Genomic DNA, 17,612 nt, shown 5'->3' on the forward strand with positions numbered 1-17,612 from the left:
TTAGAAGAAAAATAGGAGGTAAATTCCTTGGCATTGGTCTTGGCAATGATTTTTCATCTTTGACGCCAAAAGGCAACAATAGCAAAAGAAAACAAGTGGGACTACATCAAATAAAAAGCTTCTGTCCAGCGAAGGGCAAGATCAGCAAAATGAAAAGGCACTGATGGGATGGGAGAAAATATCTGCAAACCACATGTCTGATAAGGGGTTAAAAAATATATAAGGAACTCACACAACTCAATAGCAAAAACAAGAAACAAAAAACAAACCAAATAACCCAATCAAAAAACAGACAAAGAACCTAAAAACACATTTTTCTAGGGATGATATACAAATAGTCAATGGTACATGGAAAGGTTCTAGACATGACTCACCATCAGAGAAAAATCAAAACCACAATGAGCTGTTACCCCCTACCTGTTCGAACGGTTAGTATATTAAAATTTAACTTTAAAATGAACTTTATTAAAAACTTACCATGTAATCCTGACTTTTTTTTTTCCTTTTCAACAGATTCTTGTAAACTTTGCCAGAAGGCAGGAACCACTGTATTCTTCCATCTAACGGCTTACAATCATATGCTCCTTAACAGAGGACTTCGTATAATATGAGCACCCAATATTTAATAGTAGTGTATCAGGATAGCTTTCAAATAAAGATTCTTTTTTTTTTTTTTTGCCTTTTAATCAGAAACCCTGTAGGAGATCTCCAAAGACTTTGATTTTAATGAATAAACATGCCTTAGCTTATATCCTCTGCCCTTGGGGCTTGCGGATGGAAATCAGGTAGGGTTTCAATATGGATTCTCACTTAAAAGGCAAACCATCACATTAGAATCTGACTATGTGAGAAGGTCATGCTAGCACCGCATTTGTGGGGTGCCTGCCCATGGGAGGGAAGAAGAACTTTACCTTTGGAATGCACATTGTGGGCTCGGACAAGCGAGGGTAGGTGTAGGAGTTGTATGAGTGTCCTTGGGGGTGTGTTTTAAATGCACTTCCTCCGAAGGGCATCATGGGTTCCTGGAGCCCTGAGCCTGACCTGGACCTCTGCCGCATGGTGGGCTGAGGGCTGGTCTGATGCAGGTAGGACGACTTTGGCCTCCTATCATAGTCATCCAGGCTGGGTCCCCACTCGCTTTCGCTGAACGCCAGGCTCTCCTTGGAGAACCCACTGGTCCCCGCAGTTCTAGAAGGCGTGAACTGGAATGGGTAATCTAGAGGGGAACTGCTTGAGGCTCTCTGATACTCCCACTTGAGGTCGCCGTATTCACTTGGTTTGCTCAGTGAGTCCAAGTGTGCGTGATAATCAAGGGGAAATCTGGCGAGATCGGATTTCCAAGGCTTCATCTCAGGATAGTGGGCCTCCCCGTGTTTGGTCTTGGTAACATGCCCATTTTGCTTGGCCACGTGGCTGCTCTTGTAAAATGGATCCAGGTCATCGCCATATAGACTCTTTTCTCGATACTTCTCGGTTGTGTAGTCAGCAGTGGTATCAGATTCGCTGGAATACTGTGAGAAGGTGATGAAGCCATTTTCTTCCCGATGGCCTTGACCGTGGCTGGAGGCTCCCTGGTCTGGGGTAGGCGGGCTTTCCTTCCTTAGGGAGTTGGAGCGAGTCACGGAGATGTTGTCAAAGTCCTCTAGCAGGCCGTTGATGGAGGTTTCCTTGCATGGTTTAGTTCCTCTAACGATTGTCTGGGAATAGTAAAGGGAATGCCATTTAAAGAAAACATTTCATGCTTTCAAACTGATGCTGGAATCCCACCCCTATTCCATCTAATTTAAACCACAGAGGAAAAATGACCCCAGGGAATCCCCTAAAAAGTGATAATAAACAAAAATTGTTGACTGATTTCAGTGGTGAAATAAGTCACATATTCTTAAATTGCAAATGATCTTAAGCTGCAAATTTTCTTTTACCTCACTCAATTGAAAGATCGAGTAAACATCAAAAAGCCATTTAGAAGACTATATAAGATTATATAAGCAATTATTGTCTTATTTGCCAGTTTAGGGGAAACCTCCTCCCCACCCCATCCCATCCTTAAATAATAAACCCTAACCACCTAACAATAGGCTGATTATAATTTTAAGTGTATAACTTGTAAGAAAAATCATATTTATTATTTTTTACATTCATTATTCAGATTATTTGCAAAACCAGTAAACACTGTCATGTGAGTATTAATATACCCAGAAATGGGCACACTTTTTTTTTTAAGCTTTTTATGGAAGACATGAAAATTGAAGTTACCAGATTTTAAGGAGGAGGAAGGCCCTTTCTGAACTGTAAGTAAGGAAGAGCATGAAGATTCCTTGGGAGATTTTATTTGTGATCACATGTGATATTCTCATTAATCATCTAACTGTAATGCCTCCTAGAACCAGACTTTGGTAACATCATCGCTGACGTCTGGACGGCTTAGTAATTGACACAGTCATACTTGAAATCTTAGTGACAAACTGCCTGGCCCAAATATTCCCTTTAACGAACCTAAATAACACCGGAATACCAGGAACAGCAAGAAATCACAAACCATTTACAAAGCCAGTCAGCTGTGCCTTCACAATGACAAGGTTTGCCGCAAAAGATGACGGGGGTGGATCAAAGAACAAAGAACAAAGTGTTGTGACTTCGGTCTTCCAGGATTGTAAGAGAAAAATACCTTTGAGCATGTAGCAAAGGAGTTCAAAATCATCTCAGTAGAAGAGAGGGTTTCAAACTAGAGGGAAAAGTCAAAGTTATAAAGCTTATACCTTCTAAGATCAGTGTTTCTCAAAGTCTCCAGGATGAAAGCCAAGGTTTTGTTTTTCTCTATCCAATCAGTCCGGGATTAAGACTTTTGGTCTATACTCCTCTTTTAAATAAACTTTTATTTTTAAAAATTTTTTTAAAAAGATTTTATTTATGTATTTGACAGAGAGAGACACAGCGAGAGAGGGAATACAGAAGAGGGAGTGGGAGAGGGAGAAGCAGGCTTCCTGCAGAGCAGGGAGCCGGATGTGGGACTCGATCCCAGGACTCTGGGATCATGACCTGAGTCACCCAGGTGCCCTTTAAATAAACTTTTAATTCTGGAATGGTTTTAGATTAACAGAGAGGTTGCAAAGAGAATATACGGAATATACTCATATATCCCCTACTATACTTTTAACATCTTACACTGTTATTAACCAAACATGAGCTCCTTTCCTAGTGTTCCAGGGTCCCATCCAGGATATGATGTGTCATATCTCCTTAGTCTTCTCTGGCCTGTGATAGTTTCTCAGATTTTCCTTGTTTCTGATGACCTTGCCAGTTTCAAGGAAGAGTGGTCAGGGGCTCCACAGAATATCCCTCAACCAGGAATGTCTGATATTTTTCCCATGGTTAAATTGAGTTTATTGGTTGGGGGGGGGCGTGTGTGGGGAGATCATGGAGTGAGGTACCAATTTTATCACATCATGTCCAGTGTGCCTATGATCAACGGGGCTTATCACTGATGATGGTGGCCTTGGTCATCTGGCCCAGGTAGTGTTCACCAGGTTTCCACATGTAGAGTTACAGTCCCCTCCCTTCCCTGCTTTCCAAACCATACCCTTGGAAGTAAACCACTCTCCCTCCTTGAGTTGGGTATATATATAACATATGTGGAATTCTTCTGCACAGGAGACTTGCAAGTTCTACTTACTTATTCAATTATTCAGTTTGGTCAGTATGGATAGAAATCATGGATATTTGCTTTATTCTCTGGACTATAACCCTAAGCTATGTTTTGTTCTGTTGCTCTAATTGTTCCAGCTTTATTTATTAAGAGTTATTTCAGACTGGCTGCTCTGTCCCTTTCCCAAACCCCATCTTCTTATTTTTTGAGCCCTTCCTTACCTTTTGGCTCTACAAGATGCCCTGGGTTCATCTTGTCAGTTCCCTGCCCTTGCCCTAGAATCCACCATTTATCCAAGAGGCCTGGTTCCTTGAACTGGTTAATGACACTAGAAACTAGTATCTGGCTGCTGGGTGTGCTCATTGCTACTGGGATGACACTGGTTTCAGACCGTCTCTGTGAACACAGCCAGGCAATCCATGGATATACACACTTCCCCCAGTAGGCACAGAAATTTCTAAATATATCCGTCCATCTGTAACTATATTAAGCTAAACATGAATTCTTACTGTTGTCTCTGAATTTCATCTAGGACCACATGGTTCATTCCAGCTTTCTCTCTTATTTGTTGGTGAAAAACCTGAATCTTCATCTGCCATTCTTTTGGATATTCAATCCCAGTGTATAGATGTAGTCATTTCAGAATTATGACCCCACACCACCATGGGAAACACTGTTGACTGCGAGAGTACAGTGTTTAGTATGGGCTTTGGGCTTAAAGCTTCCATTCAAAGAAAGCCTTGTTCTCCAAAGTTACTTAGGTAACACCCTCTTCAATGACATTGTAGCAGGTACATTCTTCTTCCACAGTTTGTATTCCATCCTGGGATCCTCTTGATCTCCTGGTTGGCTTAAAAAATTAGTCTTTGTGCTGGAAAGTTCTGTGGGTATTGATAAATGGGAAGCATCATGTATCACCATTACAGAGTCATACAGATTAGTTCTACACCTGCCCCCTCAAATTCTCCTAAGCTTCCCCTGGTGAGACACCACCTCCTCCCCAAACCTTTGGTATACTGCTGATCTGTCTTCCACTGTTACAGTTCTGCCTTTCCCGAATATCATATGAAGGGAATCAAACAGTAAGGAGCCTTTTGGTCTGGCTTCTTTCATTTACTATAATGCATTTAAGGTCAATCCAGGTTGTTCTGTGAATCAATAGTCAATTTTTCCCTATTCTTCTTTAAAATCACTGAATAGTATTCCATTATATGGAGTGTTATGACTGTTTGTGGGGGCGACATATAAATGGATTGTCCAAAGAGGTGGTATTTTGTGTGAGCATCCCCCAGAGAGAAAAAGAACCAGGTATCATATATACATCAGGACCTCTTCTCAGAGCAACAACATCTATGCCCACCACAACAGATGAACTTGGGAGAAGCAATACCTTGCACAGGGAAGGGTGAGCATAGGGGAGAAGAAAGGAAGAAATGGACATCTTTTGATGCACTGAGTACGAATGCTAGAAACTCACCCTCAAAACTCTCATGTCTATCTGAGCAGCTTCCAACTGCATCTCAGGTGTATCTTAGCTGCTTATCATTTCTCTTTCTATTTGCTCAGGGTGTTCTTCAAACTTTCCTAGACATAGGTACTGTTACTTTCTGTGGATTTAACAACTGGCCTCCTCTCTTTTTCAATAATGCTTTGTACAAATTTTTAAAAAAGACTTATTTATTTATTTGAGAGAGCGTGAGTGAGCAAGTGCATGAGGGAGGGTAGGGGCAAAGGGAAAGGGAGAGAGAGAACCCTAAGCAGAGTTCCTACTGAGCAAGAAGTCCAACGCAGGGCTCGATCCCATGACCTCTACATCATGACCTCAGCCGAAATCAAGTCCGATGCTCACCTGACTGAGCTACCCAGGCGCCCCACGTTTTGTACACATTTTTAAGAAAATGGTATTAATTTGTTTATATCACAGTGGACCAACTAAAAGTCTTTTTAGCCAGCATTCTGGATAGAGATTGTACTCTTGCACATTCCTATTCTCTCTAACAACACCTGGCAGATTACTCAATGAAATGTTCTCAGGGATTTGCGGTCTTCCCCAAAAGTAGCTTCCCGGTATTTCTGATCCTGGGCATTCATACTGAATGATACGCCATGTGAATAATGACTATAAGGTATGCCAAGGCCTTTAAGTACCTTCTCAATTATTGGACCTGTTTGGATAATCCTTTAACCAAAATATTATCCAGACTTTCTCTGAACTTGACAAATAATAGTTAACTATATTGCAATTTTTCATGTTCAATGTAATCTTTGGGTCTATATCCCAGAAAATAAAAATCATTTCTCTAAATTCTATCCATCTTAAACAATATTAATCTTTCTTGTCTGCTTCCATCCTTCCTATCTCTGAATACAGCTCTTGGACGACAGAATCACTTCTAGCATCTTAGTGCTGGAAAAAATCTAGAGATGATCGAGGCCTCCTCCTCTCTTTCCTGAGTGACACTAAAACTCAAAGCTGACTTTGCCCACTGACATATAACAGATCTGGGATTCAAACCCAAATCCTCTCTTTTCCAATCTAGTGTCCTCTCTCTCTCAAAGTACAGCGGACCCATGATGAATGCTGCATCACTTCGTTAGTCTAACTCTCTTTCTGAGATACTCTTCCGACTCTTTTGAGCTAAACAAAATAGCACCAGTTGGCAATGTAAACACTTAGTGTGTGACATCACAATCCATCAAAAACGGGTCAATAAAATACATATTTTCTACTGTTCATTCCATTCCCTAGTGATGAGTTGTTGAATTTATACCATATGGGCAATTCTAGGTTCTGGTTTTAATTTCAGCCACATTTGCTTTGTGATTTAGTTTCATCCTTTTTTCATGACCTAGTCTCCAATTTATAAAAAGGACACTATCACTTGATAGCTAGTGATAGCCTTCCCAGCTACCTCCAGGAACTGTAGAGGCTGATGGAGGGAGGGAATATATAACAGTTTTGAAACATGCCAATGTACACATGTACTGCCTTCCAGAGGACACAGATTTGTAAATCTGAAATGAGTAAAGAACATTAAACACAACTCATCAATGAAGGCTAGTTAAGCTATGGAAATTATGGAGTAAAGAAAAGATCAGAGATGAACGAACTAAAAATCCTAAAAAGTTTTCAGGAAGAGTGAGTTACGAGCTAGGTCCAAGAGGAAATACTGGATACAGAAGGGAAAAAAAAAAAAAAAAGAAAGAAAGAAAGAAAGAAAGAGGTGATTACCAGCTCATCACTTACTCGATGATGGAGGCACAGAGCGGATCAGAGTCTGTTAAGATGCCACCATTCTTAGGGCTATGTGGATAATTATAATAACAGAAGAAAATGTTGCCCACTCATACCAAATTCGCATTTCAATCACTTGTCCTGGGGAATTTGTATCCAGAGAACCTGTTAGTTCATCTTCAGCAAATTAACAAATGGCTATGATAGAACTGCACAGTTAGTCTTAGAAATTCACTACCGGGATACAGATATTTAGAAGGAAAAAATCCCTCCCCGTGTGATTCCTTTGTGATTAGAACATTATTGAATACTTCCTTTGAAACTACTGAGTCCTTTAAATTGTCCTGTTTTCCCACTAAAACTCTTCCGATTTCATTAATAAGCTGAATGTGCAGGCTTGGAACTCAGTCACTTTTTTCTGGGGAATACTGTGAGAAAGGAATTTAGATTTCTATCTATCATCTATCAATATATCCATCCAACCACCTATCCATCCACCCACACATCCATATAGTAACTGCTAAAGCTGTAACAGAGATTTAGAATGTGCCTATATCCATACTATCTGTAAGTATTTTTTAAATGACTAAGTGATAACATCATGAAGTTCTGTTTGGAAGAGTCCATTTTTTCTCTCATTAATTATGCTTTAAATATCTTACTGATATTACTCTCACTGAATAAGAAACACTTTTAAAAAACAATGTAGTACTTTTTATTCTTGTTTCAAATCAGGCTCACAGCTCTTACCAGCTATGTGACAGTGGGCAAGTTACCTAAGCTTTTAAAGCCATGGTTTCTGATCCATAAGATGGCAAGAATAAATCTTTTCCTCATCGGGTTAATGTGATTCAATAATATGGGTAAAACAGTTGGCATAATTTCTAGAATACACTAAGTTCTAGTAAATGGTAGATTTCACTATTTTATAAGTTAAAATTTACTTTTAAATCAGATTGATAATAATTTAGGGGAAAAAGCCTCAAATAACAGAATAAATAAATAGCTTTATACAATGGAAGAATTGATGTTTTAGACCTTCAAAAACTATGATTTGTAACTTGGGATACAAAACACAAGCTTCCTCAGTTTAAAGATATATCATTAACTACAATTGTTATATATATCAAATAGGTATTCCTTATAGATCTAAAAAAAAATGAGATAGTTTCAAGTCATGGTTAGCACTCCATTGGTATCTTTCTTACAAAGGTAGTGTCTGAGCCATAAAAATTAACAAAATTAGACTTTCAACCATTTAAACTGAAAGACATATATAGAATAATAAAATTAATAGAAATACAATAAAGTATTGCCAGTGGTCATCTCTAGGTGGGGAGATTAAGGGTGCTATATATTTTAGACCTGTGTTCCTTAAGTCTTAATGTGCATACAAATCATGGGCAGATCCTGTTAAAGGGAGATTCTCATGCATTAGGTCTGAGGAAGGGGCTGAGATTCTGCATCTTGAATGAGCTCCCAGGCAGTGATAACCCTGGTGTTTTGCTCTTCACACTGTGTACTCAATGGGGTTAGTATATTTTCCAGATTTTCCACAACTAGGGTAACTTTTTTTTTTAAGATTTTATTCATTTATTTGACAGACAGAGATCACAAGTAGGCAGAGAGACAGGCAGAGAGAGAGAGATGGGGAAGCAGGCTTCCCGCTAAGCAGAGAGCCCGATGTGGGGCTCGATCCCAGGACCTTCAGATCATGACCTGAGCCGAAGGCAGAGGCTTTAACCACTGAGCCACCCAGGCACTCCTCACAACTAGAGTACTTTTAAAATTAAAAAAAAAAAAAAATTAGACTGGCATATACTTTTCAGTTTAAAAGGATTCAGGATTATATATATGTGTGTGTGTGTATTAAATATATATATTTTATTAAGTATATAGTTAAATATATTTTGTATCTATATAGCTAAATATATTTATATATTTTGTAATAAATATATATTTATATCTAAATATATTTTGTATCTAGATAACATTATATATGCATATACACACATATATAGTATTACATATGTATATACTGTGTTAAAATTATTTGATGTTACAGTTGGCTGCTAGGAGCTACACTCTTCAACATTTTCCTGTTCCCTATAGGGGTGAAATGTTTCTAATGGTTCACTAAAATGAATACTTTAATAGGTTTCACTATTTTAGCACACCTGCCTCTATAGCATCATGATCTTAGTATCAAACTATAAATCTTAGTTATTGATGAAAAAAACCCGAGTGCCATGGAAGTAAAGTTGTGGTTGTGGATATTGGAAAATTTCAGAAAGAAATTTTATCTATAGCAAAAACAAAAAAACAAAACCAAAGACCAAAAAAACAAAGAAACACCCCAAGACACTGTAACAGGCCATATAAGGCATGGTCTTTTCTTGGATCCCCTTTTTAGCATTTGGAAATGTTTCCAGATGGTATAAGTGTATTACTCTTAAAGGTAGTACACACTTTTCTCTCTTTCCATGAAAACTATTACATCAGTGTTAACAAGCAGGAGCTTGCAAAAAATATATATCTATTAAAAATAAATTGTTGACCTGCCTAAAAGGAAGACAAAAAAAGAAGAGTCAAATAACCTTATTCAATCAGGAAGACCAGTGCAACTAGAAGGTTTCACTTTAAGGAATCATAAACAGCCAAGCAATGATAATACAATCCAAACATCCAGAATTTTACAACATGGTTTAACCAGGCTTCAAAATGTAAGAACCACTATTTACGGCCGTCAGTGTCTGATGTTTATGAAAGCAAGATTGTGCAGTTTTAGAGATCAATAATGTAATAACTACAAGAGTATCAGTGAATTTCATGCTGCGGAACAGCCAGGCATTAAAAATCAATGCAACCCAATCTATTTGAGCTTGACACCCGGTTCTCATTGTCTTTCCATTGTGCCTGAACCAGCTCAGCATCTGCTCTCTCGGTGACAGTGGCCATATTTCATGGCGCTCCTTCCCCAGGCTGCCGGCCAGTGATAAGCTATAATGTATCTGTCCGTAAGAACAGCTGTCTCCCTGTGTTCCGAGGAAGAGATGAAAAAGGGCCTCTGCTCTCACAGACTGTATTAACCTTGACAATAATGAAGTGTGTAATTAACAGCTTTGCCCTAATAAGACCTTGCATGTCTTTAAAACAAAACAAAACAAAACAATGTCTTCCATCGTCTTCGAGAATGTGTTCCATTTTGTCGTTCTGGGTAAATGCTTCTTTGGAGGTCAGTAAGCTAAATATTCCCATGACTCAAGAACAAACCAGGAGTCTCTCACAGAAAGTATCTACTTTTAACAATTTATCTGAATTCTCACCCTGTTTGCAGAGAACCAGTTCCCTTGTTTCATTAGGGAATGTGGCTGGAAAGAGCTGTGTACATAACAGACAGATTTGACATACTTGAATCCTTATGGCAAGAAATGTTAATTCTCAGCTGTGTTTTTCTAACACCAGAGGACTATTTCTATTCTATTCTATTTTCTTTCATCTTTCTACATACATCTTTTTTGGTAACCACGGGGGTGGGGCTAATTGGGTGAAAAGCTAGAATCGCATATTCCTGGAAAAAAGAAGCATCAGGACAGCACATCTCAAAGTGGCAGCAGTGGTGAAGATTTCTAGTCATTAAGATCTCAGTAAATATGTAATGATCACACAGTATCCAAATAAGCTAAATCCTTGATTAACTAAAATTACTGTTATGTTCTGCACAAACTATCAGGAGTTACAGTGTATCTAAGAATGATTTTGTGAATTCAGTATACAGCAAGACTCCTCATGAACTGGAAAATGATCTTTTTTTTTTCCCCTGCCTCTTTAAAGACAGGGAATCCAACACATTTAGTGACCAGTTGCATACAAGGATAATCCCTAAAGGTGACTTTCTGTTTATTGTTAATCTGGCAAAGCAAAGGCAGTGTACAGCCCTGGTACTTGCTTGGAATGTGAGGCAGTCAGGGGGGCTGAAATCAATGGGAGTCAGTTTGACTGCGGGTAATGATCAGAAATGTTTCATGGATGTGTTTAAAATTGGTTTTCGACTATGAGTATTCTAGTTGGGAACTTAACTAGTATTTGCTTACTGTTTTCTGGTTCAAGGTCTAGGTAGCAATGAGGTCTAAGGAAGTATCTCTGTTCATGAACTTACTCATTTGCTTCAACAAGAAATCATTTCTAAGGGCAAGGAGTACTTGGAGATGAGACAAGGGTCCACCCATCTACTTCTTAATGTGGGTAGTATGTATGAGAATTTACTAATACTCTTTAACCTTCTCATATGCTATATTCATACCCGAGCCTGTGTTCCTCAAAAGCAGAGCTGAGGCAAAGGCTTGCTTGCACTTGAGTAGTCCATTTTGGAAAATGAGGTTAGGAATAGTTAGGAGGTGCCACAGAGACGGGGAAGTCAATTCAAGGGTGTGTTATCAAGCTAGCTCTCTGTGGACCATGGGACTCGATTTTCCTGAGGAGCTGTGAAGCCCATCTCAGAAATGTTCAATCACAGGAATGAAGATGGAAGGATTCATCAACCTGCTCCCATCTTCTGTGTCAGAAAGGTTAAGGGGACTCCCACGTGTGCCCCATGAGGTGGCGGTGAGGAAACTGCCATGTCTGGTAGAAAGGTAAGTGGTATAACAGAGGGGAGCAGCAGGTTGCCTCAGAAATTTCCGGAGGGAAAAAGGCTGGCCTGAAAGACATGAGATGGGACACAAAAGGCAACCAGCACACCATTTTTAGACATAGATATCACAATTTAAAAAAATTAAAAATGAAGACAGGACACCCTTCTCGAAAACCCATGGGCATGGATATCAGTATGCTTGACTGATGCAGCAGAGAGGTTCAGTGGCTACCACAGAGCTATACTCCCCTTCCGTTGTGTAAAGGTATTGCTGCAAAGCTGTTCCCAGCCAGGACCACATTTTCCAGCACCCTTTGCACCTGGACAGACTGAGGGACCAATTCTCACTCATAGAATGAGAGCCGGGTATAATATGTATCCCAACCAGGCCAGAGCCACAGAGAAATGCCTTTTCTCCTCTTTATTCTCCTGCCTGCCAGCTGAATGGAGAAGACCTGGCAGGCTCCTCTTGGTGGTGAAGGGATGCCGGAGCCATGTGGTAGAATGTGCGTTACTGAATGACCACAGGTCATATCTACCATGCTCTCGGTAGGAAAATCCACATTGGATATTAAGAGAGACATAAACTTCTATTTTATTGAACTTATTTACTAAGATGTAAGGGTTAATAAGTTACAGAAGCTAGAGTTTGCTTAACTAATATAATAATGATTAGAGCAAGTCCAGAATTAGAGAACAGATCAGGAATTAAAGAGCATAGGTAGGAACAGACTTGACCTTAGTGTTCTGGTCACGTGTGCCCACGCTGACTATAACCGGCCATATCAGCTGCAGGGTTACCCAGGAAAGCACTGTGACTTATGAACCTTAAGCTCACTTTCCAGAATAAATTCACCCACAAGCCTTTGTCTCAGCTCTACTTTTGAGGAGCCCAGTCTAAGATGTGACTAGAGCACATGGAAAGTTTAGGGAACATGATATAAGAAGTTAAAAGAAAGGACACTAAGCGCCTGAACCCGAGTAGAGCACTGAGAGCTGTGAACAGAAGTGCTTATCTCAGCTGGATTCGAGGGTTTCAGTAAGACGGGAACCACATCTGAACAAATGTTTTATTTTTCAGTATTTCAGGATAAGTTATAAACTCACTGAGGGGAGAGGAAGAAGGCACACTCGTTAAAGCCTATCACACTGACCAACCTTAGAGTTTGATATCAGTCTCTGTGATGGGTTGCTTCTGCAATGGGCACAAGTATTCCCCCTTTCTACGTAATGTGGATTTATAGTCCTTCAGACCAGGAGGTGTTGAATTCTATGTTCCCACCCTTGAATCTGAGATGGCCATATGGCTGTCTTAGACCGAAGGGAGTGGACAGAAGAGGCATTATACCAATTCTTAGCTTGGGCTGCACGGAGTCTTGGCAGCTGTTACCCTCCCTGTCCCCTGCCTCTCCTGGCCAAGCTTGGGCCAGGCTTGGGCTGGCCTGTTGGAATATCAGAGATGAGTCATCCAAAGTCAGCCTGCACCAATTCAATTCATTCATATGCCCCATCCCTCCATGCTGTCCAGAGCAGGGTGACACAGAAGGGGAGTCAGAAGAGCTGGGAGTGGGGCCCATTTATACAAGGGCACGTGAACCAGACTGCCAGGGGAGGACAGGCTGGTGTCCCTATGGATAGGGGATAGGGATGGTAATCCTTAATGTGGCCTGAGAACAAGCATGTATATGAGTAGAAATTCCTTAGAGATGACTCCTGGGGTGGCAGCCTTCTCTGAAGCCTCAGTGAGCCACTCAACACCTGCTTTTGCTCATAAAGGATGAGTCAGCATGGAGTTCCAACGGGGCCTAGCCAAGGCTTATCTCTGAGTTGCTTTTCGGATGGCTAAAATTATTTGTAATTGGCATAACTTCATGGTTAGAATTTTGGTTCTGTTTATATAGACCATAAAAAAAAAAAAATCAAGGGCACCTGGGTAGCTCAGTTGGTTAAGCAACTGCCTTTGGCTTAGGTTATGATCCTGGAGTCCTGGGATCGAGTCCCGCATCAGGCTCCTGGCTCAGCAGGGAGTTTGCTTTACTGCCTCTGACCCTCTCCTCTCATCTCTCTCTCAAATAAATAAATAAAATTTTTTAAAAATCAACCCCAAATGGGCATTTTGGCAATTGTGCAGTTTCCTATTACCACTTAAAAACTTTTAAGCCATTAGTCAGCAGGTTACTTTGGCAAATTTCAGTTACTATTCCAAGATTTGTTTTATTCTATCTTTTCAGAGTCTAAAACTTCATATGTTAACACATATATATAACACATATATTATGAACTTTAAAAATGTGGCTACCAGATAGAACATATGAAATTAAATATGGCTTCACATTGTATTTCTAGGGGACAGCATTAATCTAAAATGGGAGATGGCAGACTATGGTCTGTGGGCCCAATCCAGCCCGTTTTTGTAAAGACGTTTTTGTTGGAACACAGTTACGTGCATTTATGCATCATCTGTGGCTGCTTCTGGACCACAACAGGCGGAGTGGAGCAGTCACGACAGAAACCACATGGCCCATGGCCCTCCACAGGAAAAGTCTGTTGACTCTTGAACTAGACTCTTAGCAGTTGTCCCTGTCTTTTTTTTTGGCATGGGGGTGGGCTGTGCTGTTCTAGTAATTGACTTATGGGCTGCACCAAAAACAAAACCAAAAAAAGCCTCCTGGTGAGTTGGGTGTGCCGAGTGTCAGTGGGATAGGATCCCTCGACACCAAAAAAGGACTCGGCTCATTTATACTCTATACTGCTATGGCAAAGGGGGACATGAAACACAGGTCATCTACTCCTGATTATGTTTGTGGGCTAAGTTAATTGACTAGAATAAGAGATCCTATCCCTTGTCAAAGGAATTTTCAAGCAACAGCAATCAGAGACGCAAGCTGGCCGGGTTCTTGTTCACTGTTGGGCATCACAGATACAATGACAGAGATAAGTGCTGAGCACACTCCATGCAGGATCTGAGCTTTAAATAATTTGTGAGATCAATGAAATGACTGCCAATATTCCATGAACTGGCTTCAAACACCTTCTAGTTGCCCACATTGACCTAAACACTGTGTGCCGAGACAATCAGAAGTGGTTTCCCATATTCAACCTTCACAAGACCCTGAGATAGATGACATTATTACCCCTGGGCACACAGGAGGGAAATGAGGCTCAGAGAGACCAAGCAATTTGTGTCACTCAGTTGGTAGAGTACTGCTTCTCAATATATATGAAAATCATAGTGGAGCCCTTCAGCATCCTCACCTTTAACCTCTCAGGGTGTGGGAGAGGAAGCAAAGCACACAGGGACAAGCTCCACCCCCTCTGGGAGATAAGGAGAGGAAAGTAAGCACACCCAAGGCAAGGTAATAGAAAATATTTCCAGAAACAAACTTCCTTGGGACACCTGGGTTCCTCAATCAGTTAAGAGTCTGACTCTTGATTTCAAATCAGGTTGTCATCTCAGGGTTGTGAGATCAAGCCCCACGTCGGGCTCCATGCTGGGTGTGGAGCCTGCTTAAGATGCTCTCTCTCCCTCCTCTTCTGCCCCCTCTATAAAAAGAAAAAATATATTTTTAAAAGATTTTATTTATTTATTTGACAGAGATCACAAGTAGATAGAGAGGTAGGCAGAAGAGAGTGAGAGGAGGAAGCAGGCTCCCCGCCGAGCAGAGAGCCCGATGTAGAGAGCCCAATGGGGGGCTCAATCCCAGGAGCCTGAGATCATGACCTGAGCTGAAGGCAGAGGCTTAACCCACTGAGCCACCCAGGCACCCCAAGAAAAAACTTTTTAAAATTAAAAATAAAGAAACAAACTTTCTTATGGAAAGATGTTTAAATCTCAGAATTATGGGAATTGGGGGGAAAACAAGGTGATTGCTCTTTGAAATAATTAGCCCTTACAGCAACTTCAAAATTCTGTCACCACAACAAAGGAAACATCTTGTTACATCGCATTTGCTCAAGATTCTGACATTTGAAAATTTAATAGTGAACAAAATGTGTAGTCTACACATCAGTTGCTATCCTCCCCCTGTAAAAACAAACCAACTAATTACACGATTCTTGAAATACAGCTACTCTGCAAAGCCAAATGTCAAAAGTTTTTCTTTCTTATAGATTATATAAAGATGCACAAGGCATATTTAATTTGGTAAACAAACTTTTACCTTTAAGTGTCCAAAGCTTCCATTTTTTTCCACCTGACATTTTAAGCAATTTTAACAAATATGAAAAGGATCTCTTCGAGGCATAATAAATGTTAAGAAACTTGTTAATCTGGAAGTAAAACTGCTAGGCACTTAAATAATATTTTAGGGTATAAAGTTGGTACTGTCATTATGCACTTAATATTTCAGAGATGGACTGGGTCTTCGATGGCAAGAAATAATTATGTTTCCCCATGAAAAAAAAAAACGTAGACAAAACCTGGGCTCTAAATAGTCCAAAAGTTTCAGAAACATTAAACTTCAAGTCCATTAAATATTAAGGTCAGCTTTACCAAACATTCCTAGCTGTTAGTCACTCATTGCTCTTTAGTGATGGAAGTCAGACAGATGATGGTTACCTCCAGGGGAAGGATGGTCACTGGGAAGAGGCCCAAGTGAATTTTCTGGGTGATGAAATGTTCTCTATCTTGATCTGGGTCATGGTCATTCCATGAATGCATACATATGTAAAAATATAGCAAGCTGCACATTGATGATCTGTCTTTTATGTAAGTTATTCTTTTGTTAAAATACATTGGGGTGACACCCAACCAAGTGATTGCTTATCTTTTTCAGCATATATGTGGTACCCTGAGGGCAGCCTCTGCAAAGGCGGGGGTGGGGGCACTGGATATATCCCAGAATCAGTGTTTGCCAGGTGTTGGCAGTAAGTGTAGGGTCAGTATGTGCTACAGTGTGGATGAACTGTGGAGTTTAATCTGGAAGGCAATTCATAAAGAAGGGGCTGAGATGAGAGGTAAGCATAAGGCAGTAGCACTGGTAGACTGGAGGGCCAAGGGAAGGAGAAGAACAAATCTTATGGGGTATGGTTTTGAGTGAGTGACCAAGTCAGAGAGGAGGCAAATCTGATCAAAGATACAAGACTGCACACTGAATATTCTAGTAGCTTAGCAAGTGCCAAGGAAAGAATGCTCTTACAAGTGGGGAGGCCATTTTCATCCTTAATTTCTTCACCTTTCCCATTGGTGGAGCCTACTGCATCTCTCCCTGCTAACTTGACTTTGCCCAGAGAAACCTGGAAGTCTGTGAGTTCTCTCCAGGGGAGGTACTAATTCCTCATTTCTTTGGTTTCTACAAGCCATTTACGGAATAGAATCAAGTGGTTTCTCTTTCCTTTTGCAACATGAGATCTCTTTTCCCTCAAAGATCTCTCTCTATCTCCATCCGGCCATCCTTCCATCTATTCAAGATATAAGACTATCCACATTTCAAAGCTTTTATCTCTTTGAAACTCAACGAAGGGTTTAAGAATGCACCGTGGGGTTTTCTAACAGCGGAGGCAGTGGGAGGCTCTGCTCTACCGGTGGCTTCAAAGGCAGTGGCTCTCAGCAGTGGCCACATGCCGGAGTCACCTGGGGGAGTTTATGAACATTCGTGAAGCCAAGGCCTCTCCCCACACCAATTACAGCTCTGGAGGTGACTCCAGGTGACATTAATTTCTCAAGCTCCCAGGTGAGTCCCACATGCAGCCAAGCCTGGGAATCACACTCTAGGAGAGCTTCTCCCCTTGCTTCTCAAAGTGTGTTTGCAGATCAGCCGCCTGGGACTCCCTGGGAAGCCTGTTAGGGTCACAGATTCTCAGCCCCCTCCTCCAGAGCTACTAAGTCAGGATTTGCATTTCAAGGAAACCTCCAGTGAAGCCTGAGCTGCACTGGTAGACCATTTGCCTGAGGTCCCCTTTTCACAACTGAAATGATTTCAATTCAATAGATAGTTTGAACAGTCAGTCAATTCTCCATGAGACCTACACTCATAGATGCACACAGAGCTATATCGTTTGCACATTTAGATGTGTTATGTATATCTATAGATCTGTATTATCAAAGACAAAAATATTCCTTAACCCTTGAATTCCAGATTAATAGGGTCATTTCTTTA

At 40.6% G+C, this 17,612-nt stretch overlaps 1 protein-coding gene across 1 annotated transcript in view; it reads right to left on the reverse strand.

The window, feature by feature from the left end:
- Window positions 1-17,612, reverse strand: part of LOC111141714 (p21 (RAC1) activated kinase 5) — a 284,924-nt gene that overhangs the window by 38,245 nt on the left and 229,067 nt on the right. The window contains exon 4 of the mRNA XM_022494496.1: window positions 912-1,697. Coding sequence (XP_022350204.1) covers window positions 912-1,697 — 786 coding nt within the window. The remainder of the gene's footprint in view (window positions 1-911; window positions 1,698-17,612) is intronic.

Source organism: Enhydra lutris, unplaced genomic scaffold (genome assembly GCF_002288905.1).
Source record: "Enhydra lutris kenyoni isolate GAN:26980312 unplaced genomic scaffold, ASM228890v2 scaffoldscaffold6, whole genome shotgun sequence".
NCBI lineage: Eukaryota > Metazoa > Chordata > Mammalia > Carnivora > Mustelidae > Enhydra > Enhydra lutris.